Source organism: Camelina sativa, chromosome 10, assembly GCF_030686135.1.
Source record: "Camelina sativa cultivar CO46 ecotype springtype chromosome 10, ASM3068613v1".
Lineage (NCBI taxonomy): Eukaryota > Viridiplantae > Streptophyta > Magnoliopsida > Brassicales > Brassicaceae > Camelina > Camelina sativa.
This window is the reverse complement of record NC_141889.1, coordinates 2170527-2197482: the sequence shown is the minus strand read 5'-3', so window position 1 is coordinate 2197482 and position 26956 is coordinate 2170527. Positions and strand designations below refer to the sequence as shown.

Below are 26956 nucleotides of genomic sequence, written 5' to 3'. Positions count from 1 at the left end.
TCCACAGATTATAAGAAAAAGCAAAAAAATCCCCACTCTCCCATGATACACTTAATTATTGATATTGGACATTTGATTATGATTTAAGTTGCCTAGATTTCTTTTTGTTTTTTTATAACCATATATTTCCTAGAATTTTCTCTTTACAATTTGACATACTGACTTTTATCCGTTACATTACATTTTTTTTTTGTCAACCATTACATTTTTTTTTTGTCAACCATTACATTTTTTTTATACTGAGTTTGTTTTGTTAATCTTTCTAAAAGCATTTAATTTATACTTTAAAGTGATAACAAGAATGTATCAAATTTGCTTTTTCTTTCTTTTTTTTGGATAAACTTGTCTCTCTTTTCCGGTAACAAGGTTTTAAGAATAGTCCAAACAGCATATATTTGGAGTTATGTCAATGTGAAACATGGGAAGATGTTTTATGGAATACCTGAAGCAAAAGATATTCGAAATATCTTTCTCAATTGTCGTATCAGAAAACACCACAAAATATAATAACATATATCACTTTTCCCAATGAACAATAAAAAAAAAGCGTCATTGGATCATGGATTCAAGAAATACAAGTATACTAATATACAAAAGAATTCATTGAATAATCAAAAGTATAATCAAACAACTCCATGACGATGTATAGGTACTAATGATTTCATTAGCCAATAAAAAAAAAAGAAAGATTATAGCTAGACTCTATCCATGATGTGTAATCAAAAATAGTAACAGCAACTCTCATCATCTTCTTTCTCCTCTTCCTTTTTCTTTGGCTGGGAACAAAAAGGGTCACTTCGTTACAGCTTGCTTCTGGCAATCTACACAAAACCAAAAAAGTTTTGATTTTTCACTGGAAACAAAAACAGTAAAAGTTTCAGATTTTCACATTCCCTCCCACTTAATTGAGATCATTAGTCTATCTAATTTTCTTCTTTACAAAAAAAAAAAAAAAAAAAACCCTCTTTTCTCAGGCTGTAAATGGTGCCGACTGCATATGAATTCTGGTTGGAAGTAATCAAATCTCACCAAAAAGCTCAACACTTTTCCCAAATCTTCAATCATACCCATGATTTTACTTTTATCAGTTTACCTCCTTTTCTTTATGTTTGTTAAAAGACCCACTCGTTCTTCTCCCTTTTTATATATATATATATATATATTTAGTGAGTCCTCTCCTCTCTTGCTTGTTCCTCATGCCTTCTCTCAGCTTTGATTTTCCTACCTGACTGACGAATCTGCTTTTTTTTTAAAGGATGATTTTGATTTTGGTCCGGGTTTGGGTTTTGGCATCTCTCTCTCCCACTAATAATTTATTGCCTTTCGTTGTCTTGTCTATGTTTTGAGGTAAGGGTTTTAATCCTCGTGAACACTTTACAGTTCTGCTGAAAGATACTACTTTCTTTGTTTCTTAACAAGTTTCTAGCTTTCTCTTCCTTTTTTCTTGTGTTACTCTTTTTGCTGTGACCAAATAACAACAAAAAAAAAAAATCCCACTTTAAGTTTTTGTCTGATTGTTTGTTGTTTGTATCAGGAACTGATTATAAGGTAGAGCAATGTTTTTTGTTTTGGTTCTATTGAGCTTCACTCTTCTTATTGGTGATGGAGCTTCAAGGCCTCGTAATGTTGATGTTGGAGCCATCTTCAGTTTAGGCACTTTACATGGTGATGTTACAAGCGTTGCCATGAAAGCTGCTGAGGATGATGTCAATTCTGATCCTAGCTTCCTTGGTGGATCTAAATTGCGTATAATGACTTATGATGCCAAGCGCAACGGATTCCTCACCATCATGGGAGGTGAAATAAAGTCATCTTGTTTTCATTGGTTCTTGTTTTTGAAACTTAAACTTTTACTTATCCTTGTGTTGGTTTTTTTTTTTTTATCTCACAGCATTGCAGTTCATGGAGACTGATGCTGTGGCTATAATTGGTCCTCAGACATCAATAATGGCTCATGTCCTGTCTCATCTTGCAAATGAGCTTAATGTGCCTATGTTGTCATTCACAGCTTTAGACCCTAGCCTCTCTCCGCTCCAGTTCCCCTTCTTTGTACAAACAGCACCTAGCGATCTCTTTCTGATGCGTGCCATTGCAGAAATGATTAGTTACTACGGTTGGTCAGATGTGATTGCATTGTACAACGACGATGATAACAGTAGAAACGGTATAACAGCATTAGGCGATGAGCTTGAAGGAAGGCGCTGCAAGATTTCATACAAGGCTGTGCTTCCTTTAGATGTGGTGATTACTAGTCCTCGTGAGATCATAGATGAGTTGGTTAAGATTCAAAGGATGGAGTCTCGGGTAATCATTGTGAACACTTTCCCTAAAACAGGTGTGATGATCTTTGAGGAAGCTCAGAAGCTTGGCATGATGGAGAAAGGTTATGTTTGGATAGCTACACCTTGGTTGACTTCTCTGTTAGATTCTGTTATCCCGTTATCTCCCAAGATTGCTGAATCTATTAGAGGTGTGCTCGCTCTCCGTAGTCACACGCCAAATTCAAGAAAGAAAAGAGATTTCGTGGCACGGTGGAATAAGTTGAGTAATGGGACTATCGGGTTAAACGTTTATGGACTCTATGCTTATGATAGTGTCTGGATCATTGCTCGAGCTGTTAAGACACTTCTAGATAGCGGAGCTAACATATCCTTCTCTACCGACCCAAAGCTAACCAGCATGACGAGAGGAGGGTCACTGAATCTAGGTGCATTGAGCATATTTGATCAAGGATCACAATTACGTGATTATATTGTGAATACAAAGATGTCTGGTCTTACAGGTCCAATACAGTTTCTTCCTGACAGATCAATGATACGGCCCGCATATGACATCTTAAACATGGTTGGTGAAGGGGTTAGGCAGATAGGGTATTGGTCCAACCATTCTGGGCTCTCTATTATACCTCCAGAGTCACTGTACAATAAGCCTTCAAATCGTTCGAGCTCAAACCAACATCTGAACAATGTGACTTGGCCTGGTGGAACTTCTGAGACGCCACGTGGATGGGTTTTTCCTAACAACGGGAGAAGGCTGAGAATCGGTGTACCGGACAGAGCAAGCTTCAAGGACTTTGTGTCAAGGGTGGATGGAAGCAACAAAGTGCATGGGTATGCCATTGATGTCTTTGAAGCTGCAGTCAAACTGATTTCTTATCCAGTTCCTCATGAGTTTATCCTTTTTGGAGACGGTCACAAGAACCCAAACTTCAATGAATTTGTCAACAATGTCACTACCGGAGTGAGTAAAATATCATTTGTTAACAAAACATTGTCGAAACTGACTGTAACTGATTGTGTGAGTTGTTCATTTTCGTTTTCAGGTGTTTGATGCTGTTGTAGGAGACATAGCTATTGTTACAAGACGAACAAGGATTGTGGATTTCACTCAGCCATACATAGAATCAGGACTTGTCGTGGTTGCTCCTGTCACAAAGCTGAATGATACTCCGTGGGCATTCTTATGCCCTTTTACACCTCCAATGTGGGCTGTTACAGCAGCTTTTTTCCTCATTGTTGGATCAGTAATATGGATTCTTGAACATAGAACCAATGATGAGTTTCGCGGACCTCCAAGGAAACAAATTGTTACCATTCTCTGGTTAGTAAAACAGTCACTGAAGATGCATATTATCGATTTGTTGGCATATAACGTACTTAAGACCACACAAGATATTATTATTTTGCAGGTTCAGCTTCTCGACGATGTTTTTCTCCCACAGTAAGTTACATCTCAAAAACATCAGCTAAGTTATTACAGTACATGTGATGATGTCTCTAAAATCTTTATGCAACTAAACTTGCAGGAGAGAATACAGTGAGCACACTCGGTCGTATGGTGCTGCTGATCTGGCTTTTTGTGGTACTGATCATAACGTCAAGTTACACAGCGAGTCTTACATCTATTCTTACAGTGCAACAACTGAACTCACCAATCAAAGGAGTAGACACACTTATCAGCAGCAATGGACGAGTTGGGTTTCAGATAGGTTCTTATGCTGAAAACTACATGATTGATGAGCTTAACATCGCCAGATCCCGACTTGTACCACTCGGTTCCCCAAAGGAATACGCTACAGCTCTTCAAAACGGAACTGTTGCTGCAATTGTCGATGAACGCCCTTACGTTGATCTCTTCCTCTCAGAGTTTTGTGGATTTGCTATTAGAGGCCAAGAATTCACCAGAAGCGGCTGGGGATTTGTGAGTACCTTTCATTTCAATCTCTGAATCTATTCTTTTCTCCCTGCGGCTCGTTTGAACCTTAATCATGATCATCTTCATTACGGTTTTTGTTTTTGTTTAAAGGCATTCCCAAGAGACTCTCCATTAGCAGTTGACATGTCAACCGCGATCTTAGGTCTATCAGAGACAGGACAGCTTCAAAAGATCCATGACAAGTGGCTTTCAAAATCCAACTGCAGTAACTTGAATGGTTCAGAGTCAGTTGAGGATTCAGAACAGCTTAAACTCCGTAGCTTCTGGGGATTATTCCTCGTGTGTGGGATCGCTTGTTTTATCGCTCTCTTCATCTACTTCTTCAAGATAGTCCGCGACTTTTGCCGCCATAACAAGCCTGAGGAAGAAGCTGCTACAGTACCTTCACCAGAAAGTTCGCGTTCTAAAACCTTGCTGACATTTCTAGCTTATTTCGATGAAAAAGAAGAGGAATCCAAGAGAAGGTTGAAGCGTAAACGAATCGATGATCATTCTGTAAGGCCTTCTAGACCATTATGAAAGATACATCATTACTCAAGCCATCTTCGTCAGGCATGAAAGATGAAGAAATGCAGACACATACCTCATACATATATAGTAGAATGCAGATTTTGATTATACTTCAAGAATAAGCCTTGAAGCATACGGAACATTTTTAACCATAAACTTGTAAGACATCATATGATTTTAAAAGAAGGAATTACAACTTTGTATCTATCTGTTTAAAGAAAAGAATCCCAAATTGCCTCTTTCTGTTAGGTTTATAAGTATGGTTACTATCCAATCCTTCTAGTATAGTAATTGGATTCATTAACATTCATAGATATTGATTCAAATTTGGGGTTTTCACTTGAGAAGTAGTAAGAAGTTACAATCATTAAACACAATGAGAGATATTTATATAAAACTAGCATGAGATATTTCCACAATAGCCTAGGTAAAAGAGAAATCATGGTGGATTTATTTTGATAGACCTCCAAAAACAAATGGTAAGCGATTCAATATGTGAGTTGTAAGATGACACATGTTTTGTTTCCACCAAAAGACATTTCCATGAAAAAGCATATGACGGATTTAGCTTCTTCGTGCGAAGCAAGGAACTTCGTGGATAGTATTACTTAGATACTCGATGTACTCATCCATGTTTTTGTTTCCCTCTTCACATGTTGCTAATGTTTCCGCTGCTAATAATTCATTATTGATGAGTTCAGTTGTAGTAGCTTCCGGTGGACGTACTGCATATATTAGTGCCGACAAGCAAAACGTCACTGTTATCACAGCAACAATTGATACCAGAGAGACAATCCACCAATCTTTAGGTGGGACGTATTTATGCGTAGGCAATGATACTGCATTGATAGGCAATGATACTGCATTAATAAGGTTAAGCGGCTCACGCGGACAAACACATTCGGACGAATGAACGTTGTCTGAAAAAAAAAAGAAGGACTAGTAACTACAAAGTGTGAGACAAACAAACAAACAAACACTAGACAAGAAAAATATATTAACCTGCCACAACTGAACCTGCTTCTTTTGTAATGTCCATAGCTGTTGCATGAGACACGATTAAAATCAATAGTACCAGTCCAAGAAACCGTCGGCTTGTGTACAAGAACGTTTTGGTACGTCCTAAACATCTTTCAAAATCAACCATGGTAAACCTATATGAACATTATAAACAAATGGTGTTGTAAGAGGTTTGCTTATATAAATCCCACAAATTCTCATTCTAATAATCTAATTACTCAACTACACACATAACTACAACAATTAGAGACCATTCGTGAGTTCTAATTGATCAGCTTCATACACAAGATTGCTACAATAGTAGAACTGTGTAATCAAATCAGATACAAAAATGCTACAAGATAGAAAACTCTATACCGAAAAAGAGAAGAGCGATTGGCTAGAGTCTTGGAGGTCCGATGAAACCTTCTCCACGAGGAAGAAGAATATAGAATTTAAGAGAAATCAAATGCCTAATAAACAAATTGTTTAGCCTCAGAATTCGTGGAGTCCGTTCGGTTCAAACCAGTTCTTTTCAGTTCCGGATAGTTGCGAGAATTTAGTTTCTAGATAAGATCAGGTTCGTCGGTTATCTCTCGGTCAAATTTTGCTCAACGTATGGGAGACCAAATGTAACTCTATTTAACTATGTGTGCAAGCAAGCAAAAGCCTAAACCGAGAGCTGTAAACATCAACCGGACGATTCCAAAGGTACCGGTTGAGTTTGGTTTTTTAATAGGTTAGTTAGTGATTGCTGATTTGCCTCAGGAAATTATTGAATAATTTGGTAAATGGATCTCCACCTCAATAGTCACTAGTAGTGACTCACTAGATTTGAAAACATTTTATAAACCCTAACAAACAAACATTAAAATTAGGTTAATCACATTGCGATTTGAAAGGTTTTGCTTCAGTTCCATCAATGGCGACCCTATGTTTTCAATCTCCTTCAAAGCCGATTTACAATTTCAACTCAAAAACCAAACCTTCAAAGTCGTTAATCACTAAAGTCTCCATCTTTAAACCCAGAGCCTCCGTACAATCACAAGGCCTTTTCATCGCCACCGAGCCAGAACCAGTTTTCACCTCCGTCAAGACTTTTGCTCCGGCGACTGTTGCGAATCTAGGACCAGGCTTTGATTTCTTAGGATGCGCCGTCGACGGTCTCGGTGACCACGTCACTCTCCACGTGGATCCTTCTGTCCGTAGCGGAGATATCTCAATCTCTGAAATCACCGGAACAACAACTAAACTCAGCTTTGATCCACACCGGAACTGCGCCGGGATCGCAGCTATGGCGACGATGAAGATGCTTGGGATCAAATCTGTTGGTTTATCGTTAGCTTTGCATAAAGGTCTTCCTTTAGGGAGTGGTTTAGGTTCCAGTGCGGCTAGCGCCGCCGCAGCAGCTGTGGCGGTTAACGAACTATTTGGCCGGAAGTTAGGAAACGACGAGCTTGTCCTCGCCGGTTTAGAATCGGAAGCGAAAGTCTCAGGCTTTCACGCTGATAACATAGCGCCGGCGATTATGGGTGGATTCGTTTTGATCAGAAGCTACGAGCCGCTTGATTTAAAACCTTTGAGGTTCCCATTAGAGAAAGATCTCTTCTTTGTTCTCGTTAGCCCTGAGTTCGAAGCTCCAACTAAGAAAATGAGAGCAGCGTTAGCCAAAGAGATCCCCATGGCTGATCATGTTTGGAACAGTAGTCAAGCGGCGGCGTTAGTGGCTGCTGTTTTGGAAGGTGACGTGGCGAGTCTTGGGAAGGCGCTTTCTTCGGATAAAGTAGTGGAGCCGAAGAGAGCACCGTTGATTCCGGGGATGGAAGCTGTGAAGAAAGCTGCTTTGGAAGCTGGAGCATTTGGTTGCACCATAAGTGGAGCTGGTCCAACGGCGGTTGCGGTTATCGACACGGTGGAGAAAGGTTATGAGATCGGAGAGAAAATGGTCGAAGCGTTTTCGAGATTCGGAAACTTGAAGTCTGTTGCTTCTGTGAAGAGACTTGACAAGATCGGAGCTAGACTTATCAAAAGCATGTAACCTTTTCGAGTTTTTAAGGATTTGTCTCTATAGATTCTGCAAATGGTAAAATGATGATAATAAAAGAGAGTTTGAAACTTCTTTTGTTCTCCCCACATGAGGAAGAAGAAACATAGAGAGAGAGAGAGATAATTATTACTGCACAAAGTAAAAAGACAACAACAAATCCACATGGAGATGGAAAACATTACACAAACTTGATCTCAAGTCTTCTAGTCTCTCAGTCGTGTTTAGCAGCTTCAGCTTGTCTAGCTCCAAGAGAGAAGAACTCAGTGATGACTTCAAGTGGCATGCCTTTAGTTTCGGGGACTTTAATGAACACAAAGACCCATGAGATGCAACAGACGATTGCGTACATTCCAAACACACCAGCAAGTCCAACGGATTTTAGCAGCACTGGGAGACTGTAAGTGACGATAATGTCGCATATCCAGAAGGTGAGTGCGCAAATGGCGATGCAGATTCCGCGGACTCGAGTTGGAAAGATCTCTGAGCAGAGGATGTTTGGAGCCGGACCAAAACCCATCACGAAGAAACAAAAGTAAAGCACGACACTTACGGTTGATAAGACCGCGTGCACAATGCTGTTCATGTGAACTATATTCGAGATTACTAATACCAACAGAGATGCTATCAAGATCGGTATCGTGGTGAGAAGCAAGGTCCTGCAAAAAATAAAACATTTGATTAGCTTGTTTTGCTTTGTGTGTGTTTGTGAATGAATCAAAGTCAAAGGAAGTTTAAGTTTGAACTACCTTCGACCAGATAGATCCATGAGCCTCATTGCAACAGCTATCGCAGGTAACATCACAAAGGTTGTCAATGCACTTATAAGTAAGGATGCAGAAGAAGAACTAATCCCCAAGTTTGATAGTAGAATCCCAACACCCGCCTGTTCGAGGATTTGAGGTGTGTAGTATAGAACTCCATTGATGCCTGAGAACTGCATTTCACAAAGGACGCAGAAAAAACAAATAAAGTTACCATGCAGATTTTTTTATAATGTGATTCACTAAGTTTGATGTCGTCTCTATCTAGATTACCTGCTGAAGTATTTGAAGTCCGACTCCTACGATTAACGCACGTTTGACTCCAGGATCTTGAAGATCATGCCAAATTGACCCTTTAGCTGTTTCCGATGGATGTACCATAGCAGGACCAATTGTGTGTTCTCTGAGAAGGTCTTTGGAATAAAGAGCTGGTTGGCTAACCAAAGCAGATGCTTGTACAAACTCTGAGTCACCAGTTGCACCACCTCCAGGTAATGAAACAATTGAGCCACGTCGAGATCCTGGGAAACCTTCTTGATGCAAGTATATCCGCTTAAATCCACCTTCTTTCTCCCCTGATTCATCTTCTCTTTCAGTCCATTTCCATGCCACTTGCCATCCACCTCCAATCCCCATACTACTCGCTCCTTCCCCTTGAGCTCCCTGCACTTGACTTCCATGTCTGAAGGTTGAAAGAGTACCATGAGCAGTGTGAGGCATGTCTTTCTCCATGCTTGTTGTTTGACGTGAGATCAACGGAGAATGAAGTTCATCATCAGAATCATCTCCATGGTCGGATGGATAATCCTCACCTTCTCCAACAAGATTCTCTTCATCCCAATCTTCATGTCTTTGTTGGATCCCTCCCACACTGAACATACTCCCAAAATGAGGGAACAAGGCACTCCTCATGCTTCCAGTTTCGGGCATCTTCTCATGAACGCTCCCAAACAGTGTGACAAGAGGATCAATCAATGAGCCTTGCCTCTTGCTCATTGTGCTTCCATGGCGAGACAAAACACTCACAGTGCTTCCTCCTTTGACTGGCCTAGCAACCCAACTCAGCCCTTCTTCTGCACCATACAACTTAATTTGATCTTTATCTACAGCTATATCATGATCATCAGTGACTTCATCGGCAGGACCGATTATATATTCCTCTATGGTTGTTTCACCTCCAACTCCAAGACCCTCAACCAACAAAGCCATCTCACCTAATCATTGCCACATAATAACATTCAATAGAAACGAATTTATTCACTGAAAAAAATTAGAGTCAGAATGATCAAAAAGACTAACCAGACACATCTTCCCGACCACGTAGTCTCTGCAGTACGCGCTTTGCTTCAAGCATTCGGCCTTTGCTTACGAGCCACCTTGGAGACTCAGGCAAGAAGAAGACTGTGAGGAAGAAAAAGATAAGGGAAGGGATGAAAAGGACACCAAGCATCAACCTCCAGTTAGGAGATGGCATCAACGACATCCCGAATACCATACAGTAAGATAAGAACATCCCTCCAGAGCCAGTGAACTGCGGAAGCGTATTCAAGAGACCCCTTATCTCAGGAGGTGCAGTCTCGGATATATAAATAGGAACAAGTGTGACCACAATACCAACCCCAAATCCATCTAACAACCTTCCTAAGAGCAGAACATAAACGTTGGGAGACCATAGCATCACTAGAGAACCAACAAAGTAGAGAAATGAGGACAATATTAGCATGGGACGGCGACCAAGCAAATCAGCTACACCTCCGGAGCATGTTGTAATCAGAGTAGCACCAATAAGTGACATCGCCACAATTAGACCTTCCACTGATGGATTACTCTCCAAATTAAACTCCTTTTTTATGTACAACACAGCTCCTGCAGAGTCCCAAAGAAAGGTTATAAAATCCATCACAACAAAAAAGCAAAAGAGATGAAGCTAAAAGGATGAAACAGAATCTGTGAATTGTATCAAACACCCCATCAAAAAAAATCCTTTCTTTCTTCGATCCTACAAACAGAATTATGGATTTGGAACATAATAAACAACCAAAATCAATCTCACCTGCAATTGTGGCGTTATCCCATCCTTGTAACAAGTTGCCAACAGCGGCAGCAACGGCAACAAGCACAGCTCCACTCATAATTCCTGTCTTATCTTTAGCGAATTTCGGAAAACAGAATCACTGGCCAACGATGAGTGAGACAAAACCCACCTGAAAAATGGAAATCAGACACAATCAACTGGTGAACTAAAAAGATAAACAGAGAGATAACACCAAAAAAAAAGCATGACATAAGACTATAACAAACCCTTTAGTGACGTACAAGATTCAGAGGAGTTCTGGAAGAAAGATAAAAACAGAGGTAAAATAAATAACCCACAGATGTCAAAAATCGAAACTTTTGAGTAAAAGATTGACTACTTTTTATTATTATCTCTTCTTCCAAGTAGAAGAGAAGAGAAGAGAAGAGAAGAGAAACCAAGTAAGGTGGAGAGAATATGATATATATAAGAGAGAGAGATGAAAACTAGGGTTTGCAAACTTGGAAAAGGAGGCAGAATAAACCACTATCAGTGAACCGCTGCTGCTTCCATGGCGTCACTACGCAATCAAAAAAAAAGCATTTTTATTTATTTTCCCTTTTGGTTTAAAATTTAAATCAGGAAAAAAAAAAGAAAACGAAAGCTAAATTACGAAATAACCGTGAGAATATAAAATTGATTACTTTTTTATTTGTTTTGTTTTTGTGAAAGGACTGTGAACAGAGAGACAAGCCTGTGAGATAAGTGACACCTGCCTCTTTGCTCCTGTCCTCTCACACCACGTATGTGTCTATTGTATATGCTCTCTCTCTCTCTATATATATACCTCTTGTGTTTGCGTACAGAATCATTTTCAAAGAGTTAATTTCCAATAATCTATAAAATTTGTCATCTTTTGGATTTGGGTCCACAAGTTTGTAACAATCACTCATTTCATTCACCGTTCAGTACTTGTAGAGTTCAAAATTCTCGACAATGTTCTTCTCTTTACCATATTGGGTTGCAATTCATGAAGTCAAGGTCAAAACTTTTAATAATAAATTAGGGGTTTGTTTTTTTTTTTTGGACTTTGTTCTTAAATCATAATATAATTATAAAGAGACGACATCTAAAATAGCATACGGTTTTGAATTGTATTTTCTATATTTATTAAATATCTGATACAATTAGAATAAAACATAGTTGTAGAGGTGGGTATAAACTTGGAGGAGTTCGTGTGTAGTAGAATTGTCTTCAAAACCAATGAGTTTTATTGTCGGCATGATTTGGGAAAAAGATTGGTACTTTCTTTTGTAAATATGAAGAAAGATAAGGATTGATTTCTGAAATAGAAAACTAGAGAGATAAAATATCTGAGTTATGTAAGCATGACTTGAGTTTTCTGAAAATAAAGTGATTGTTTAAAGTAAAGTTTAGTTTGTTTACATCCGGGAAAGCATCTTCAAATCATTTCAACTTTACATAATTTTAATCAAGAAAGAAAAAAAAAATGCAATAATGGAGAATATTGTCCAAACACAATGAGACACTTTTTTAACTTGTTTAATCGTGAGTCGTATTCGTATGTTACAAATATAATGATTTAAGTTTTATTTCTTCACTTTACTACTTACTATCTTTTCTCTTTACAGATTAAAAGGGAAGAAAAAACAAAGAATGCATATATATTGATGATTGGTAAATTCGTTGTACGTGGTAATTAATAACTTTCAGAACAAAATATCTTAAATGTGATAGTATTATTTATAAAAAAGCATCTACATAATTGGTTTATATGAACATCTTTGACTCTCATAAGTTTTTAGATATTTTTTCCGGAAATGAACGTACAAGGACACTGTATAGTAAGCGTTACGAAAGGGACACACACACCACATTAATATATATAAACACGAAACAGAATCTTTTTACATAGACTGGGCATGTGAATGCGAATATATAAAGATTCTTGTCCACATCATCATTAATCATCATGACATGGTTTTGCTTCTTAAACTTCCGTAGAATAGAAGAAACTAGGAGAAACGGACCATTTCATTTATTTTTGTTGGACATCACGGACCATTTCATTTGTGTTCACTGGTTAAGATATTTTCCTTTGGATATTTTACGTCTGCCACCAAACTAAATTATGTTTATGTAAAAAACGAAACCAAGTTCGATATCGAGAGATCTTAACAGGAGAGTTTGGTAAGAAATTAGCCAGCAATATGATATATATTATATCCCAAAATATGTGTTTGTTTGGGTGACTGTCTCCAGTTCGATACAGTCCGTCAGTCGTGTGAAGGTGTCGACTTCGATAAATCCGAGGGTTTTTTTTTTTCATTCAAAATTCGGTTTATGTTTCTTCCGATCCGTATGCTATTCACTAATTTGAAACTGAAAGTAACATTTTATCATTGGGTCTAAAGCCTAAAAAGTCTAAACAATACAATAAAACGGCCATTAGGGTGTGTGATTTTTGTATTTGAGTATTGGGCCAGGTCAGTGGATAAAAGGCCCAAACACAAACCCCGAACGGTAGATGACCCGTCTAGTTTTTATGTTTCTTTACTTTGGTTAATACTTTCAATTTAACGTTAACCCTTGTACTCCATTTTAATCTGCATTTCGACATACTTAATTGTGTGTGTTCAATCAAATATAGTGAAAGTTGGAAATATTCCTGAAAGCAAAAATTACAGAGATTGTGGTGTTACACTAATATGATTGCGATTGTCTCGCTGTTAAACTCGATAGGGATTTTTGTGAGCTTGAAAAGTAAAAAGTACTAAAATGATTCCAAAATAGTATCCAACATTATAGTTTTTCCTCTATATAAGTATAAATAATATGGTGCACCACACCACCACTCCAATAAATCAAACGACAAACATAGCAACAACAAGAAGAATGCTGGATTGTGCAGGTCAATGGTCATCGTCATCGACTTATTATATAATTCGAATATTCAAATTTTGATTATCCAACAAAAAGAACTAAAAATAATATTCTCATGTACAACCTTTCTAATTTTTATAAATAAAAACAAAAATATTCTCATGTATCGACCAAATTAAAGAGGAACTGGTTTTAATAGTTCAAAAGTGAAGAAGGTGAGAGGAAACCGCGGAGAGAGAGAGAGAGAGAGAGAGTCAGAGAGGAGTAGCTGGTGAGCACTAATTAAGGGGCAAGACCTTTCTTCGCTCAATCGCCGCCGTAAACTAAAGCCATCACATTCCCATCCAACGAATCTTATTTATCCGACCAAACACAAACTAAACTAAAAAAATCTATTCTTTTTTATTTTATTTTTACTTCAATCTCGAAATAAACTGTTCTTTATAAAATACTCCAGTATTGTAGCTTTCCCTTTTTCTTTGGTCTCCTAAATTTTACTTTCTCCTTTTAAAGTCAGATTCCTAATCCGTTCATTCTTTCAGTCTTCTTCATTCTCTTTAGCCGTTCTGAGTACTTCTACTACTGGTAAACTAGATCCTCTTTCCCCTTTTTGTTGCTTTTATTTCATTCTCTGTTGTTTTTACGATTCTTTTATCAAAGATCTCCATTGAAACTTGTTAGCTCTTCTTGTGTTTTGTCTTTTTTTTTGTCCTCGTTAGTTTGACTATTTGATCTAATGTGGGTTTTGCGTTTTCTTTACTTGTGATTGTTAAACTTCGTTACTTTTTCTTTCGTTTAGCTCGTGGGATTTAGTCTGATTATTTTAGAGGTTTTGACCTTGTGACAGTGTTTCACAAAATAATCTCTATGAACAGTTCCTTGGATGAAGAACAACAGAAAGTGAAAGTTGCTGTCTTCAAACTAGGATTTGGTCAATTCCCATTGTTTCATGGGCAATTCTTGCCGTGGATCTTTCAAGGACCAAATCTCCCAAGGCAACACTAACAATAAGCCTGAAGATAGTCATAACTCTAAAACCTCTACTACAAACGTTTCTTCTAGTTCCGACGACCATTCTCCTACCAACAACAACGCGGCAGACATCGTTGCTCAAGAATTCTCCAAAGAAGCAGCTCCCAACAAGAAAGACAACAACGACAGCAAAAATCCAGCTCTTGTGATTCCTTTAAGAGAACCAATCATGAGGCGTAACCCGGACAATCAAGCTTACTATGTTCTTGGTCATAAGACACCTAACATTCGTGATTTCTATACGCTTAGCCGTAAGCTAGGACAAGGTCAATTTGGAACGACTTATCTATGCACAGAAGTTGCCACGGGGATTGACTACGCTTGTAAGTCCATATCCAAGAGGAAGTTGATCTCCAAGGAAGATGTTGAGGATGTTAGAAGGGAGATTCAGATTATGCACCATTTAGCTGGTCACGGTAATATCGTGACCATCAAAGGAGCTTATGAGGACTCTTTGTATGTTCACATTGTGATGGAGCTTTGTGCTGGAGGTGAATTGTTTGATAGGATTATTCAGAGAGGGCATTACAGCGAGAGGAAAGCTGCTGAGCTTACTAAGATCATTGTTGGGGTTGTTGAAGCTTGTCATTCTCTTGGTGTTATGCATAGAGACTTGAAGCCTGAGAATTTCTTGTTGGTTAATAAGGATGATGATTTCTCCCTCAAGGCTATTGATTTTGGGCTATCTATCTTTTTCAAACCAGGTATAATGTTTTGAAGCTTTTATATAGTTAATGGTTCCTTAATTTCATTAGTTAATGAAGCTTTATTTTGATTCCTATCTTCTTGTGATTTTTCAGGTCAAATATTCACTGATGTTGTTGGAAGTCCATATTATGTTGCTCCTGAGGTTTTGCTCAAACGTTATGGGCCTGAAGCTGATGTGTGGACTGCTGGTGTTATACTCTATATATTGCTAAGTGGAGTCCCGCCTTTTTGGGCAGGTAAACACGTTAACCCGTCTCTTAGTTCTTTAGACATAACCAGTCACCTGAGTCTTGATATGTGTATTGTTTTGTCTTGTTTGAATCAGAAACTCAGCAAGGGATATTTGATGCTGTGTTGAAGGGATATATCGACTTTGAGTCTGACCCGTGGCCTGTGATATCTGACAGTGCTAAAGACTTGATCCGTAGAATGTTATGCTCCAAGCCTGCAGAACGGTTGACCGCTCATGAAGTCTTGCGTATGTGTTCACATAAATGGTTTACTTATAGCAACAACTGAACAACATTAGACTTATTTCTTTGTGTGTTTATAATCTTTTTTTTCAGGTCATCCATGGATTTGTGAGAATGGTGTTGCACCAGATCGAGCACTTGATCCAGCTGTTCTTTCTCGTCTCAAGCAGTTCTCTGCAATGAATAAACTCAAGAAGATGGCTTTGAAGGTTAGTGATTTTTGTGCTTAAACCCTCTATCTTCTATGCTCTCTGCTTTCACTTTTCATTAACCCTTTCACTTCTATGGTCATCAGGTTATAGCTGAGAGCCTCTCGGAAGAAGAGATTGCTGGTTTAAGAGAAATGTTTCAGGCAATGGATACTGATAACAGCGGTGCAATCACTTTTGATGAACTCAAAGCTGGGCTGAGAAAGTATGGGTCTACCTTGAAAGACACAGAGATCCATGATCTTATGGAAGCGGTAGTAAAATCTAACCTTATCTTGCTAAATACACTGACAAGTGACACTGAAATATTCTAGGTTCTAATGGTGAACTCTTGTATTGACCAGGCTGATGTGGACAACAGTGGGACAATAGATTACAGTGAGTTCATTGCAGCGACTATTCATCTCAACAAACTGGAGAGGGAAGAGCATCTTGTCGCTGCGTTTCAATACTTTGACAAAGACGGAAGTGGTTACATAACAATCGATGAGCTGCAACAAGCATGCGTTGAACATGGCATGGCTGATGTTTTCCTTGAAGACATCATAAAAGAAGTTGATCAAAACAATGTAAGCCTTACATTAACTCTGTTCCACAATTCTCTCTGGACTAATAATGTTGAGGTATCATCTCATAAAAAGTTCTTTGGGTTTTATGTTGGTCCGAACAGGATGGAAAGATTGATTATGGTGAGTTTGTGGAGATGATGCAAAAGGGAAATGCTGGTGTTGGAAGAAGAACGATGAGAAATAGTCTAAACATTAGCATGAGAGACGCGTAGAGTCTGCTTTTGTAAGCTGCTTGTGCGACTGTGACTGTGAAAATGTTCTTATTCATGAGATTCACTATCTCAATGCTCACCACATAGAAGGTGAAAAAAAGAAGAAGACCAAACCGGATTCATTGCTGAGGAGGGTTCCAGCTAATGTTTTTAACGACTGTGTGATTAATCATCAAATAGCTTTGGAGGTTTTGTTTGTTTTTTTACCCTTTTGTTGTTTGTATGTTTATTATGGCCATTGCTGGAGTTAGTGAGCTTTGTTCATCATCTTCAATTGTTCAACTCTGTTCACTCTTCTTGTATTTTGAAAAACAAAACAAAAAATGTCTTTGTATGTTGTGTGATTTCTAAGCAATTTTACTTTGAAAAACTCTTTCTTTCTTTCTAGACGATGACGACCCTTCATCAATCTCAGACTACACCAATTTTGATTTTGAATTGTCTATGATGTGGAAGATGATGAGCTAGCGAGTCTCAATCATGTAATCAAAGTGCTTTTTCTAAGTAACCTGTATTTAATTAAACTCAAATAAAACCAAAACTCAAGGCTGTTCGAAAAACAATCATTCATTCATTGGCCACACAATCTGTAAGCAACATATATAATACCAAAACCAATAAATTCTGGCACTCCTCATATTCACATGCTTTGTAACGCCGCAACCTTTAACATATACGACTATTTATATAAATTATTTTGGTCTCATTTATAATTTTATCATATTTGATTTAGTAATAACCTTTTCTTGATATTATCATATTGGTTAGCTTCGTTAAAAGAATCAGCTGTTGTTTGAGCTAAATACGATCGTTTTTGAGGTCAGATTTACTCAATTCTTTTTAATATAAACTAATCCACCCCCGACTTCAAATCAAGTTTAGTTTAAAAATTATAATGAGAGCAATAAATATGAATTCGCCACCGACGATATTGGTGCCACCGACAAATGTTATGTCGGCCACACACGTTCTCTGTTGTATGGAACCGAAGTTTCGTCAATACCATTTCTTTTAACACACCACAACCGTTAAAAACCCACAAAATAGGGGGGAAATATTCGGTGAAAATTAACGTCATAGATCTCTACACTTTTACTTGTATGATCATGATTAAAATTCTTGAACCTCTATACTTTAACTTTATAAAATTCTTGCATTGTTATTATTATCATGATCACCGTCATCAATTTATCATTTATGAAAGAAATAATACAACGGAAATTCATATATGGCGCGTAAAAGATTAAAACAAAAATAACGGATTTCTATATAATGTGCATGGTTATTAAAAGAGATACAAAAATACAACTGCACAAGCCACAAAACATCAAATAAAAATAAATAAATTGATTAATGATCTAAGCAAAATACAACATTAAAATTTAGAAGTGAATAAAAAACACATTATACATTATACTCCATTGCATAAAAGTAAAAAAGAAGAGACATATCACGAAAATCTCAACCCCCATATTGTGTGAAAGCAAGCTTTCAAGAAACATTTGTGTTTTTATCGTTGACGCTTGTATTTGCAAGAAAGAGGAAGAGAATCAGAGGAAGAAGATCCCATGAGGTTACGGATCTGAGATCGAAGCTTGAAGAAGACGTGCATTATACTTCCTCTGTTTTGAGAACCAATAGATTTAGCTTCGTCTTTGTTAAGCTCAAGATCTCTGATGAAGATGGGTTTTCTTGAAAGGATCCACGACCAACCCCATTCCCACCATTCTTTCACAGAGGTCCCTGCTTGCTCTCCTATAGCGGAGACAGATTTGGATCTCGGGAACCTAGCTGCTATAGCCGCTGGTTGGTTAGAGAGGTTGAGGGAGAGAGAAGAGAGACGACGTCGGATGAGTCCAGGCTCATCTTCGGCGGTGGTGGTGGAGTTAGGGCGTTGAGAAACGGGTAGAGAAGTGGGTTTACGAATCTGGAGAGTCTCCATCATTGAACTCATTGCTTTGTTCTTTCTTCCCAGAGAGAGAGGTCGACGTATGAAGATGATGAATGTGAATGTGAATATGAGAGATGATTATTTAGTGAACACAGCTCTAACACAGGCTGGGTTTTTATTCCATTTTTATTTGTGGGCCCCACTTTACTTTTATGCCCAGCCAATTTACATTTTGCATTGTTTTATTATAATTACAATAATGTATTTTTATGTTTATTTTTTGTTTTTGTCTAGTTACTTGTTTTGTGTATGTATGCAATCTTAAAAAAGAGAATAGGAGATACAAAGATTTAGTTTTGGTGAATATAGATATACAGGTAGGGTTCCATTCCATCACAATTCACAACACACAAATTAAATTTAGTTTTTTTTTCTCTCTCTAGTTTTATTTTAAAGATTATTTTCTCAGTATAGTAAATGTTTTAAAAATTCGATTGTGAATTTTTTTTTTTCTTTCTATCAGAAAAATGTAGCAAGAATCTGTATCCCCCCCACTCCAGTGGCAAACAAATTTCATGTTGACCAAAAAGAAAAGTTCATATATTCTAAAAAAGAATAAAAATGATAATGTTATGTGTAAAGTAGCCCAACGAGCCAAGGACGAAGGCCCAATAAATATCAAGCCCAAAATAGAATGTTAAGCGCACTTTTATTATTTTTACATTTAATTTTCCAAAATTTCCTTTTTTTTTTTTTTTCTTTTAAGTTTGGAGTTGGGAGTATGTATTGTTCGGAGTAGAGAGAGATCTGAGGAGATTGAAACAATGGAGTACCGGAAAATCAAAGATGAGGTTCGTTGCTTCTTCTATATTCACTTCTTTTTTGGTATTTGGATTTCAATTTAGGGTTTGTAATCTCTTTAATGCTCGATTTTGTTTTAAGCTTCAGGACGATCATGTCGTCGCTTCTGACATCGAGAGTGTGAAGGGGAAATCTCATACCGGTGAGTTTTTTTTTTTATTTCTTCTATTTTCTCTCAATCTATGCTTTTCTCTGTGTTCGTTTAGTTAGTGTCCTCATTGGTGCTTTGATTATGTCAGTTGCTTCGAGTAACATTGCTATGCCCACTCTTGGGGTTGGATCCGGTGAACGTGTTAACTGGAAACGAAAGTAAGTTTGATTCCTTTGAACATCGCGAAATTATGGAAATTTCTTCTTTTCGTTTAAAATTTACTTGTGTTGAGTTAGGGGCGTAGTGACCTGTGCACTGACGATTCTGACGAGTTCTCAAGCGATACTCATCGTGTGGTCGAAGCGAGCTGGCAAGTATGAGTATAGTGTTACAACCGCCAACTTTTTGGTGAGTTTTTGAAGCTTTTTATTACTCTGTATTGAAAATTGAGTGATGTTATGTTACAAGTGAGATGTCTGAAGCATAATCTTATATTAGGCTGAAATTAGTGATTTTTGTTTACTATTTGGTGGACATTAGGTTGAGACACTGAAATGTGCGTTATCTTTCCTTGCATTGACAAGAATATGGAAAAACGAAGGTGTTACTGACGACAATAGGTAGGGTTTTCTTTTACCACCTCAATATGGTTTTTCTGGGAAATTACCCATGTGTTTCAATGTCCAATTAGTTTCCTTTAAAATTCAGTGGTTTCGAATTGGTTCCATGTATCTCTCTTTGAACATGACTATAGATAGCTCATTTAATTTTCTTTGAATCAGGTTAAGCACGACATATGAAGAAGTTAAAGTCTTTCCTATTCCTGCAGCATTGTATCTTTTCAAGAATTTGTTACAGGTGGGATGTCCTAATTTTTTTTTTTTGGCTTAGCTCGATGTTTGTAACCTATGTATTTTCCATGTTAATATGCTTCTAACTACTTGTGTTGTCACTTTTTGATGTTGGCAGTACTATATCTTTGCATACGTGGACGCCCCCGGCTATCAGATATTGAAGAACTTGAACATCATAAGCACTGGTGTCTTGTACAGAATTATACTGAAGAAAAAGTAGGTTTTACTTATTGAAATGGATTTCGTACCTTCCAATATATATTCGTTCTGGAAATCCATACGTTATGCTTTTTTTTTATTCCCATCAATTAAATTAATTGGGCACAGCCTCTTTTTAATCAGTTTGCTTACTATCTTCTCTAACAGATTGAGCGAGATTCAGTGGGCGGGATTCATTTTATTGTGTTGCGGATGCACCACTGCTCAGTTGAATTCAAAGTAAATGTAGCATTTGATTTTTGCTCTGCGAACTTTAAGGTCTCTACTGATCTTTTTAATACATGGTTTCATATCTAAAATTGCTTTTGCAGTTCTGATCGTGTTCTTCAGACATCTCTTCCTGGCTGGATTATGGCAATTGTAAGCTGTTAGCCTCCTTTGCATGCTAATATCAACTAAGACTTTTGAAGTATATTTCATGTCCACACCAATTGATATAATCATTCATTGTCGTTTCTAGGTCATGGCTCTGTTAAGTGGTTTCGCCGGAGTGTACACAGAGGTGAGATATTAGGACTGTATACTTTAAATACTCAAAGCTGATTCATTTCTTTTCTGTGTGTGTATGTGAACACTAATTTACTTTGTTGTTTAAAACAGTATGATAGGGTCATTCCACTGATAACTTATGCTTAATAAAGGTTTTGCTTTCCATTTTGGCAGGCCATTATAAAAAAGCGACCTTCAAGGAATATTAATGTACAGAACTTCTGGCTATATGTCTTTGGGATGGCTTTCAATGCTATTGCTATAGTGATCCAAGATTTCGATGCCGTTGCAAATAAGTAAGTCCAAATTTTTCTTGTCTCTCCATTCAGATTTGCTACAAAATAGTACATGTGATTGATTGTGTCGCCACCCCTGTCTTTATGTACATGTAAGGAATACTACTTCTCTATAGACTATAGTCTCGTTGTTGTAGAGCTCATTATTTTCTACTGGCCGAGTTATTATGCTGTTATGTCGCATCTGGTCTGGTATTGAATGTGGGCTGTTTTCCATTTTTAGGGGATTCTTCCATGGTTACTCATTCATCACAGTACTCATGATTCTTAACCATGCTCTCAGGTAAAAGCTACTTTAGGGGCCAGACTCCTCTCGTATTCTTAACGTAAGTTCGGGAAGTTAACACATTAAAAACATTCTTCTATTGGTTATTTTGCAGTGGCATTGCTGTGTCAATGGTGATGAAGTATGCAGACAATATTGTAAAGGTAGTATATTTGCAAGTGCATTATCATTTGTCAGCAGGTTCCCCTTAAGTAGTCACTTTTGTACACGAGGTCTAACTTTATCAATTGGTATGTAGGTTTATTCGACATCAGTGGCGATGCTTCTCACCGCGGTTGTCTCTGTATTCCTCTTCAATTTCCATCTTTCCCTTGCCTTCTTCTTGGGTTCAACGTAAGTTAACAACCACGTGCCTTTACTTATACAATCATCTCAAATTTTGATATTAAAAGTAGCCACCAACATTATCATGCACATAAGAGCTAATGAGTGTGTAAAAGGTTTCTCTTTTAATGCATTACTGTGTTTGCACTGTGCAGGGTCGTCTCTGTTTCAGTATATTTGCATTCCGCAGGGAAGCTACGATAGTAAAGATCTCGAAACTTACATCTACCAAGAAAATTGCCATTATTCTAGTACAGAGATGAAGCTTTTTAACGATTACGATTTTGTTTTTCGTGTAGGTATATTCACAATTGTGCTTCTGTATTTGATTTATTTCCCGTCACGAAACTTACTGTTTTCATTTGTATGAAACCAAAAATTATCAAGAATAGTAAAAATTTCAGAAATTATATGCCTATACATAACTTTGCTTTATAAATCCTCCCTCCGGATATTTTAATAATCATTTACTGTCTGAAAGTGAAGCTGTTTTGTTGAAAATATCACGCTTAGAGCAAAAGGCATAACCAAAAATTATCCAACCGTGAAGACTCAGAGACCGGCGAACTTGGTTATTTAAAATTAATCATTGTCTTTGCTTCAAAGCCAATACTGTGAGACTTTGGCTTGTCTCCTACTTGTATATAAGCTCTATTCCTCTACTCTCTTTCTCACCATCTCTTCTTCTTCTTCTTCTTCTTCTTCCTTTTCTTTCAGTTAACAGATTTAGCTATGGCTTCACTTACCAAATTCTCTCTTTTGATCGCCATTTCAGCATCAGCTCTCCTCTGTTCTGCTCTTGCCCATGATTTCTCCATTGTTGGATACACACCGGAGCATTTGACATCCACTGAAAAGCTTCTAGAGCTCTTTGAGTCATGGATGTCAGAACACAGCAAGGCTTACAACAGCGTGGAGGAGAAGGTGCACAGGTTCGAGGTGTTCAGAGAGAACCTGATGCATATAGACCAGAGGAACAATGAGATCAACAGTTACTGGCTCGGTTTGAACGAGTTTGCGGATTTGTCCCATGAAGAGTTCAAGGAAAGATATCTAGGACTTGCAAAGCCACAATTCTCTAGAAAGAGGCAGCCCTCTGCTAACTTCAGGTACAGAGACATCACTGACTTGCCTAAATCCGTAGACTGGAGGAAGAAAGGCGCTGTGACTCCTGTCAAGGACCAGGGTCAATGTGGTAACATTTCTTCTCTCTTTCACCTTTCTTGGTCCCAAATTGAGATAGGAATAGTACCAGAGACTGGAATGGATCCTTACAATGATCTTCTTTTGTTGCTGCAGGTAGCTGTTGGGCATTTTCAACAGTTGCAGCTGTGGAGGGGATCAACCAGATCACAACGGGGAATCTAAGTTCGCTTTCAGAGCAAGAACTCATAGACTGTGACACAACTTTCAACAGTGGCTGCAACGGAGGTCTCATGGACTATGCATTCCAGTACATAATTTCAACAGGTGGTCTCCACAAAGAAGACGATTACCCTTATCTCATGGAAGAAGGAATTTGCCAAGAGCAGAAAGTAACAAACGCTTGACAAATAAATACATGAATAGAAAAAAAAAATCATACTGTGATACAGATTAATTATAATACTGATCACATTCATGAATCTTACACAGGAGGATGTGGAACGTGTGACGATCAGCGGCTATGAAGATGTCCCGGAAAACGATGAAAGTTTAGTAAAGGCTTTAGCTCATCAGCCAGTCAGTGTGGCTATTGAGGCTTCAGGAAGAGACTTCCAATTCTACAAAGGGGTATGTATAACAGATTATTCTGATATCTAAACTGTGTTCTATGTATCCATCTTATCTTGTTACATTCTCTCAAAAAACTGATTTGGGGGATTTTGGTTTTGTTTACAGGGAGTGTTCAATGGACGATGTGGAACAGACCTAGACCACGGTGTAGCAGCGGTTGGCTACGGTTCATCAAAGGGATCTGACTATGTTATTGTCAAGAACTCATGGGGACCAAGATGGGGAGAGAAAGGGTTTATTAGGATGAAGAGAAACACTGGTAAACCAGAGGGACTCTGCGGAATCAACAAGATGGCCTCATATCCCACCAAGACTAAGTGATAGATTCATGTTCTGTTTCTTTCTCTTTTTTTTTTTTTTTTTTTTTTAATCTTCCAATACATTTCCATTTTACCCGCCTAAAGCACATCATATTGTATTGATTGATGTGTGAGATTATAAAATAATATGGTGAGAGTTCTCTTACCCTTTTGTTCTGACTAAGAGTCTTCCAAATACTCCTCTATCATCAATAACTCTCTCAATAGTCAATAGGATCATGTTCTCAAATATGAAGCTTCAGATACATTAATTAGTAACATTATTTATGTCTCTTCCTACGAGCTCCTTCAATTCCTCTGCTCCAAAGTATTTTTGTTTTGAATATAATTTAACATTACATTCAAAAAAAAAAAAAAAAAAAGAAGATATTGTATAACGTTGTTGATTGTTGCATTTGTAAAACTACTTCCATGTTTCAAAACAAACCAATGAACTAAAACTCCCAACATCCAACCACAAAGCTCCCTTACAAAAAATTGTTGACTGAGAGCAATAAGTGGTCCTAATATATATTCTCTCCTTGGTCATTTTTTCTACGTGAACAACAATTTTTGCTTATATCTTAAAATAGAAAAGTAAATTTCTTTATAAATACTCCATAAAAAAAAACATAAACAAGACGATAAGAAATGGCAAAAAAAGTACATGTTAGTTTCATCATGTTTGTGATGATCATCACCATATTGACTTCAACAGGTAATAAACATTATAGCATATAAATCTTAAGTTTTGATCATCACCAAAAATTACTGCACCTCCACCTCCATGTCACATAGCAGGAAGCAAGACACAAACCCATAATACTTGTAATAGTGAGGAACGCGATAAAGGTGACGTAGTTTTATGCCACAGTACTTGTCGTGACGAACGGTTTTTGTTGGGAATATGTATGGGAGTAGGCGCAACCAAGATTTGCACGTGCAGCAGTTGTCTTGAGGGTAATCCACTTTGGTTTAGGTTTTAGTGCTAATCATATTTTAAATGATAAAACAATCGCTTCCTTGATTACGCAACACTGTTTGTTGGGGTCTATAGCCAACATTTCTCTTCACATATGGATTAACTATTATCATATTGACTTTTTACGATGAATTATTTACATATCAATTTACTTATTTTTTATGTCAATTACAATAATATTAGACGAAAACTCATGGTAGCCCCCGAATAAATATTATTTTAGTAATGTATTATGTAATTATATTGGTGAATACTCTCTCTGTTTCATATTAAGTAATGTTAAAGGTTTTTTACCTTTTTTACACACAAGTTAATAAAAACATATAATCTCATTTAATTTACATATTTTTCATAAAACACCTTTAAATAAAACAAATTAAACCAATAAGAAAATACAATGTAAAATTTGATTGGTAAAAAAAAAAACACATTTAATTTTTGCATAGAAAACTGATCCCTTAAAAAAAACAATTTTTTTGTGCTAAAAGATCACTTAAATTGAAAACAATTTTTTTTGTGCTAAAAGATCACTTAAATTGAAACAAAGGGAATATAAGATTATGAGTCAAAAAAGAAGATCTCAACAAATTGAGATTGACTCTGAAGAACGTAAGAAACATATTTTATCTGTTTTTGGGTCGTGGAATTCACATTTTCATGTTCTTTGCAATAATCAATCATGTGTTTAATTATATTTGGTTGATGTGTATTTAGATATGGCCATCCTTTGATATATTACGTAAGTATAAACTCTTAACTTAGCTAGACAAACATTGATCACAGTTATAGGGTACGTACTACGGTTACTTTAACCTTAATTTTACCGTTTACAACCAGTCATCTTTTTGAGTTTATTATTGTATCGATGGAATGTGAGATTTTATAATAACACATGGTGATAAGAGAAGTTTTTCAAAAGCTCATCCAGCTCTTCGAGAGACCTTAGACAAACCATACTACTACTCTGTTCCTGTTATAAAATACTCTGTTCTTTTGATGTAGAACGTTTTTTTTTTTTTTTAATTATATATATATAGCATTAAAAGAGCTCTAACTAATTAAACACTGAAGTAAACTCACTACAAGAAAACAACTTAATATCAACATTGTTGGCTACCCGATGATGATGTCATATACAGTTAGTAATAACCAAGATGAATCTACCAGCACGAGATGATTCTCATCATTCTCAATTTCTCATCACCACCCTTCGTCATTCTTCATCAATCATCATCACTAACTATCTCATCATCATCAGGGAGAAACCAAGTTCGCTTATATAACCCTCATTACATAGCTGTCTCCCCTATCTGCTTCTTTTTTTCCAGCGCGTCCAATCAGCTGAATCTCGTGGAGACAGAAAAATGTACGTACCAAGTGGTTCTCCCACCCATTCGGCAACTATATACATCTCTGGGGACGTCATTCGGTGACAGTGACAACAACCAACACTAGCCGTGTTATACTGTCGGGTCGGGAGAACCACTTGGTACATCTCCTATCTTCACGAGATTAAGCTCAAAATTCTACTAGAGGTAGTGAAGCAAGAAACTAACTCAAAAGTGAACAAGTAGATGAAGAAATGTATATGAGTGATTTCCAACCAAATCAAGCTATAGGGTTTAGTTATATTATATACAACCTTTATCACGGCTAGTGTAGTAAATGTATATTTTTTTTTTCTCTCGTCCCAGTCATAATAATTGAACCAATACTAAGCCACAACAAACATTAATCACAGCCACATCAAACTTTTAATCACCATGTTTGCTTGCCATTGGTTGGATTCAAACGATCATGGTATTGCTAAGCTTGCTTTGTCTCTATATATGATGTACATTTATAGCTTTCTATAGCATGGTCCAAGCGTAGAACAATATTTTAGTTATATACAAGAGGAACACACATCACTTTAACCTATAATTTTTCTCTTCC

General features: G+C 37.2%; 6 protein-coding genes, 2 long non-coding RNA genes and 1 pseudogene across 19 annotated transcripts; 5 read left to right on the top strand and 4 right to left on the bottom strand.

The window, feature by feature from the left end:
- Positions 1-529: 529 nt before the first annotated feature.
- LOC147935745 (uncharacterized) lies at positions 530-1114 on the bottom strand. Its single transcript, XR_015568899.1, has 2 exons — positions 1030-1114; positions 530-821 (listed from the first exon to the last, which is right to left on the bottom strand). It is a non-coding gene; the product is annotated as an uncharacterized LOC147935745 (long non-coding RNA).
- Positions 779-4964, top strand: LOC104716602 (glutamate receptor 3.2). Of its 2 annotated transcripts, XM_010433999.3 has the most exons (8): positions 779-1166; positions 1256-1347; positions 1535-1797; positions 1892-3240; positions 3323-3600; positions 3689-3720; positions 3806-4200; positions 4306-4964. In XM_010433999.3, exons 3-8 carry the CDS (start codon positions 1557-1559, stop codon positions 4732-4734), a joined length of 2724 nt encoding a protein of 907 aa, XP_010432301.1. In that variant the 5' UTR covers positions 779-1166; positions 1256-1347; positions 1535-1556; the 3' UTR covers positions 4735-4964. The 2 variants fall into 2 exon arrangements, with proteins under 2 accessions (XP_010432301.1, XP_087326092.1); XM_087469966.1 differs by having other exon boundaries at positions 792-1347.
- A 189-nt stretch (positions 4965-5153) lies between these two features.
- Positions 5154-6230, bottom strand: LOC147935744 (uncharacterized). Its single transcript, XR_015568133.1, has 3 exons — positions 6103-6230; positions 5728-5879; positions 5154-5645 (listed from the first exon to the last, which is right to left on the bottom strand). It is a non-coding gene; the product is annotated as an uncharacterized LOC147935744 (long non-coding RNA).
- Positions 6231-6478: 248 nt separating this feature from the next.
- On the top strand, positions 6479-7839 carry LOC104716599 (homoserine kinase pseudogene; annotated as a pseudogene). Its single transcript, XR_015568898.1, has one exon. The product of XR_015568898.1 is annotated as a homoserine kinase pseudogene (transcript).
- On the bottom strand, positions 7773-11357 carry LOC104721251 (monosaccharide-sensing protein 2). 7 transcript variants are annotated; one of them, XM_087469969.1, is made up of 8 exons: positions 11251-11357; positions 11068-11126; positions 10834-10864; positions 10586-10736; positions 9832-10398; positions 8806-9746; positions 8518-8705; positions 7773-8427 (listed from the first exon to the last, which is right to left on the bottom strand). In XM_087469969.1, the coding sequence occupies exons 4-8, from the start codon at positions 10662-10664 to the stop codon at positions 7983-7985; spliced, it is 2220 nt and encodes a 739-aa protein (XP_087326095.1). In that variant the 5' UTR covers positions 10665-10736; positions 10834-10864; positions 11068-11126; positions 11251-11357; the 3' UTR covers positions 7773-7982. The 7 variants fall into 7 exon arrangements, with proteins under 7 accessions (XP_087326095.1, XP_087326094.1, XP_087326096.1 ...); XM_087469968.1 differs by having other exon boundaries at positions 11091-11126; XM_087469970.1 differs by lacking the exon at positions 10834-10864.
- A 2176-nt stretch (positions 11358-13533) lies between these two features.
- LOC104716598 (calcium-dependent protein kinase 5) lies at positions 13534-17023 on the top strand. Of its 2 annotated transcripts, none has more exons than XM_087469973.1 (8): positions 13534-14035; positions 14298-15186; positions 15283-15426; positions 15516-15668; positions 15757-15872; positions 15959-16126; positions 16217-16441; positions 16543-17023. In XM_087469973.1, the coding sequence occupies exons 2-8, from the start codon at positions 14400-14402 to the stop codon at positions 16651-16653; spliced, it is 1704 nt and encodes a 567-aa protein (XP_087326099.1). In that variant the 5' UTR covers positions 13534-14035; positions 14298-14399; the 3' UTR covers positions 16654-17023. The 2 variants fall into 2 exon arrangements, with proteins under 2 accessions (XP_087326099.1, XP_087326100.1); XM_087469974.1 differs by having other exon boundaries at positions 13537-14035; positions 14326-15186.
- Positions 17024-17896: 873 nt separating this feature from the next.
- Positions 17897-18702, bottom strand: LOC104716597 (uncharacterized). The gene has a single exon (XM_010433991.3). The coding sequence runs from the start codon at positions 18605-18607 to the stop codon at positions 18164-18166; it is 444 nt and encodes a 147-aa protein (XP_010432293.1). The 5' UTR covers positions 18608-18702; the 3' UTR covers positions 17897-18163.
- A 545-nt stretch (positions 18703-19247) lies between these two features.
- On the top strand, positions 19248-22371 carry LOC104716596 (CMP-sialic acid transporter 4). Of its 3 annotated transcripts, XM_087469975.1 has the most exons (16): positions 19248-19395; positions 19493-19547; positions 19645-19714; positions 19793-19904; positions 20037-20116; positions 20279-20354; positions 20466-20566; positions 20717-20788; positions 20881-20929; positions 21030-21071; positions 21233-21354; positions 21578-21637; positions 21735-21783; positions 21879-21973; positions 22120-22167; positions 22264-22371. In XM_087469975.1, coding segments are annotated over exons 1-16 (1059 nt in total). In that variant the 5' UTR covers positions 19248-19368; the 3' UTR covers positions 22265-22371. The 3 variants fall into 3 exon arrangements, with proteins under 3 accessions (XP_087326101.1, XP_010432292.1, XP_010432290.1); XM_010433990.2 differs by having other exon boundaries at positions 19262-19395; positions 22120-22371; XM_010433988.3 differs by having other exon boundaries at positions 19293-19395; positions 19487-19547; positions 22120-22371.
- A 269-nt stretch (positions 22372-22640) lies between these two features.
- LOC104721244 (cysteine protease XCP1) lies at positions 22641-24225 on the top strand. Its single transcript, XM_087469976.1, has 4 exons — positions 22641-23159; positions 23264-23499; positions 23600-23737; positions 23846-24225. The coding sequence occupies exons 1-4, from the start codon at positions 22697-22699 to the stop codon at positions 24059-24061; spliced, it is 1053 nt and encodes a 350-aa protein (XP_087326102.1). The 5' UTR covers positions 22641-22696; the 3' UTR covers positions 24062-24225.
- The last annotated feature ends 2731 nt before the right edge of the window (positions 24226-26956 follow it).

Coding starts and splice junctions, on each gene's coding strand:
- LOC104721244 (XM_087469976.1), top strand. CDS start 22,697: ATGGCTTCACTTACCAAATTCTCTCTTTTGATCGCCATTTCAGCATCA. Junction 23,500..23,599: donor GAATTTGCCAAGAGCAGAAA/GTAACAAACGCT, acceptor AATCTTACACAG/GAGGATGTGGAACGTGTGAC. Junction 23,738..23,845: donor ACTTCCAATTCTACAAAGGG/GTATGTATAACA, acceptor TTTTGTTTACAG/GGAGTGTTCAATGGACGATG.
- LOC104716598 (XM_087469973.1), top strand. CDS start 14,400: ATGGGCAATTCTTGCCGTGGATCTTTCAAGGACCAAATCTCCCAAGGC. Junction 15,187..15,282: donor ATCTATCTTTTTCAAACCAG/GTATAATGTTTT, acceptor GTGATTTTTCAG/GTCAAATATTCACTGATGTT. Junction 15,427..15,515: donor AGTCCCGCCTTTTTGGGCAG/GTAAACACGTTA, acceptor TGTTTGAATCAG/AAACTCAGCAAGGGATATTT.
- LOC104721251 (XM_087469969.1), bottom strand. CDS start 10,664: ATGAGTGGAGCTGTGCTTGTTGCCGTTGCTGCCGCTGTTGGCAACTTG. Junction 8,706..8,805: donor GACTTCAAATACTTCAGCAG/GTAATCTAGATA, acceptor TGTGAAATGCAG/TTCTCAGGCATCAATGGAGT. Junction 8,428..8,517: donor ATGGATCTATCTGGTCGAAG/GTAGTTCAAACT, acceptor TATTTTTTGCAG/GACCTTGCTTCTCACCACGA.
- LOC104716596 (XM_010433988.3), top strand. CDS start 19,369: ATGGAGTACCGGAAAATCAAAGATGAG. Junction 21,072..21,232: donor TCGCCGGAGTGTACACAGAG/GTGAGATATTAG, acceptor CCATTTTGGCAG/GCCATTATAAAAAAGCGACC. Junction 21,638..21,734: donor ATTCTTAACCATGCTCTCAG/GTAAAAGCTACT, acceptor GTTATTTTGCAG/TGGCATTGCTGTGTCAATGG.
- LOC104716602 (XM_010433999.3), top strand. CDS start 1,557: ATGTTTTTTGTTTTGGTTCTATTGAGCTTCACTCTTCTTATTGGTGAT. Junction 3,601..3,688: donor CAAATTGTTACCATTCTCTG/GTTAGTAAAACA, acceptor ATTATTTTGCAG/GTTCAGCTTCTCGACGATGT. Junction 3,721..3,805: donor GACGATGTTTTTCTCCCACA/GTAAGTTACATC, acceptor CTAAACTTGCAG/GAGAGAATACAGTGAGCACA.
- LOC104716597 (XM_010433991.3), bottom strand. CDS start 18,607: ATGAGTTCAATGATGGAGACTCTCCAGATTCGTAAACCCACTTCTCTA.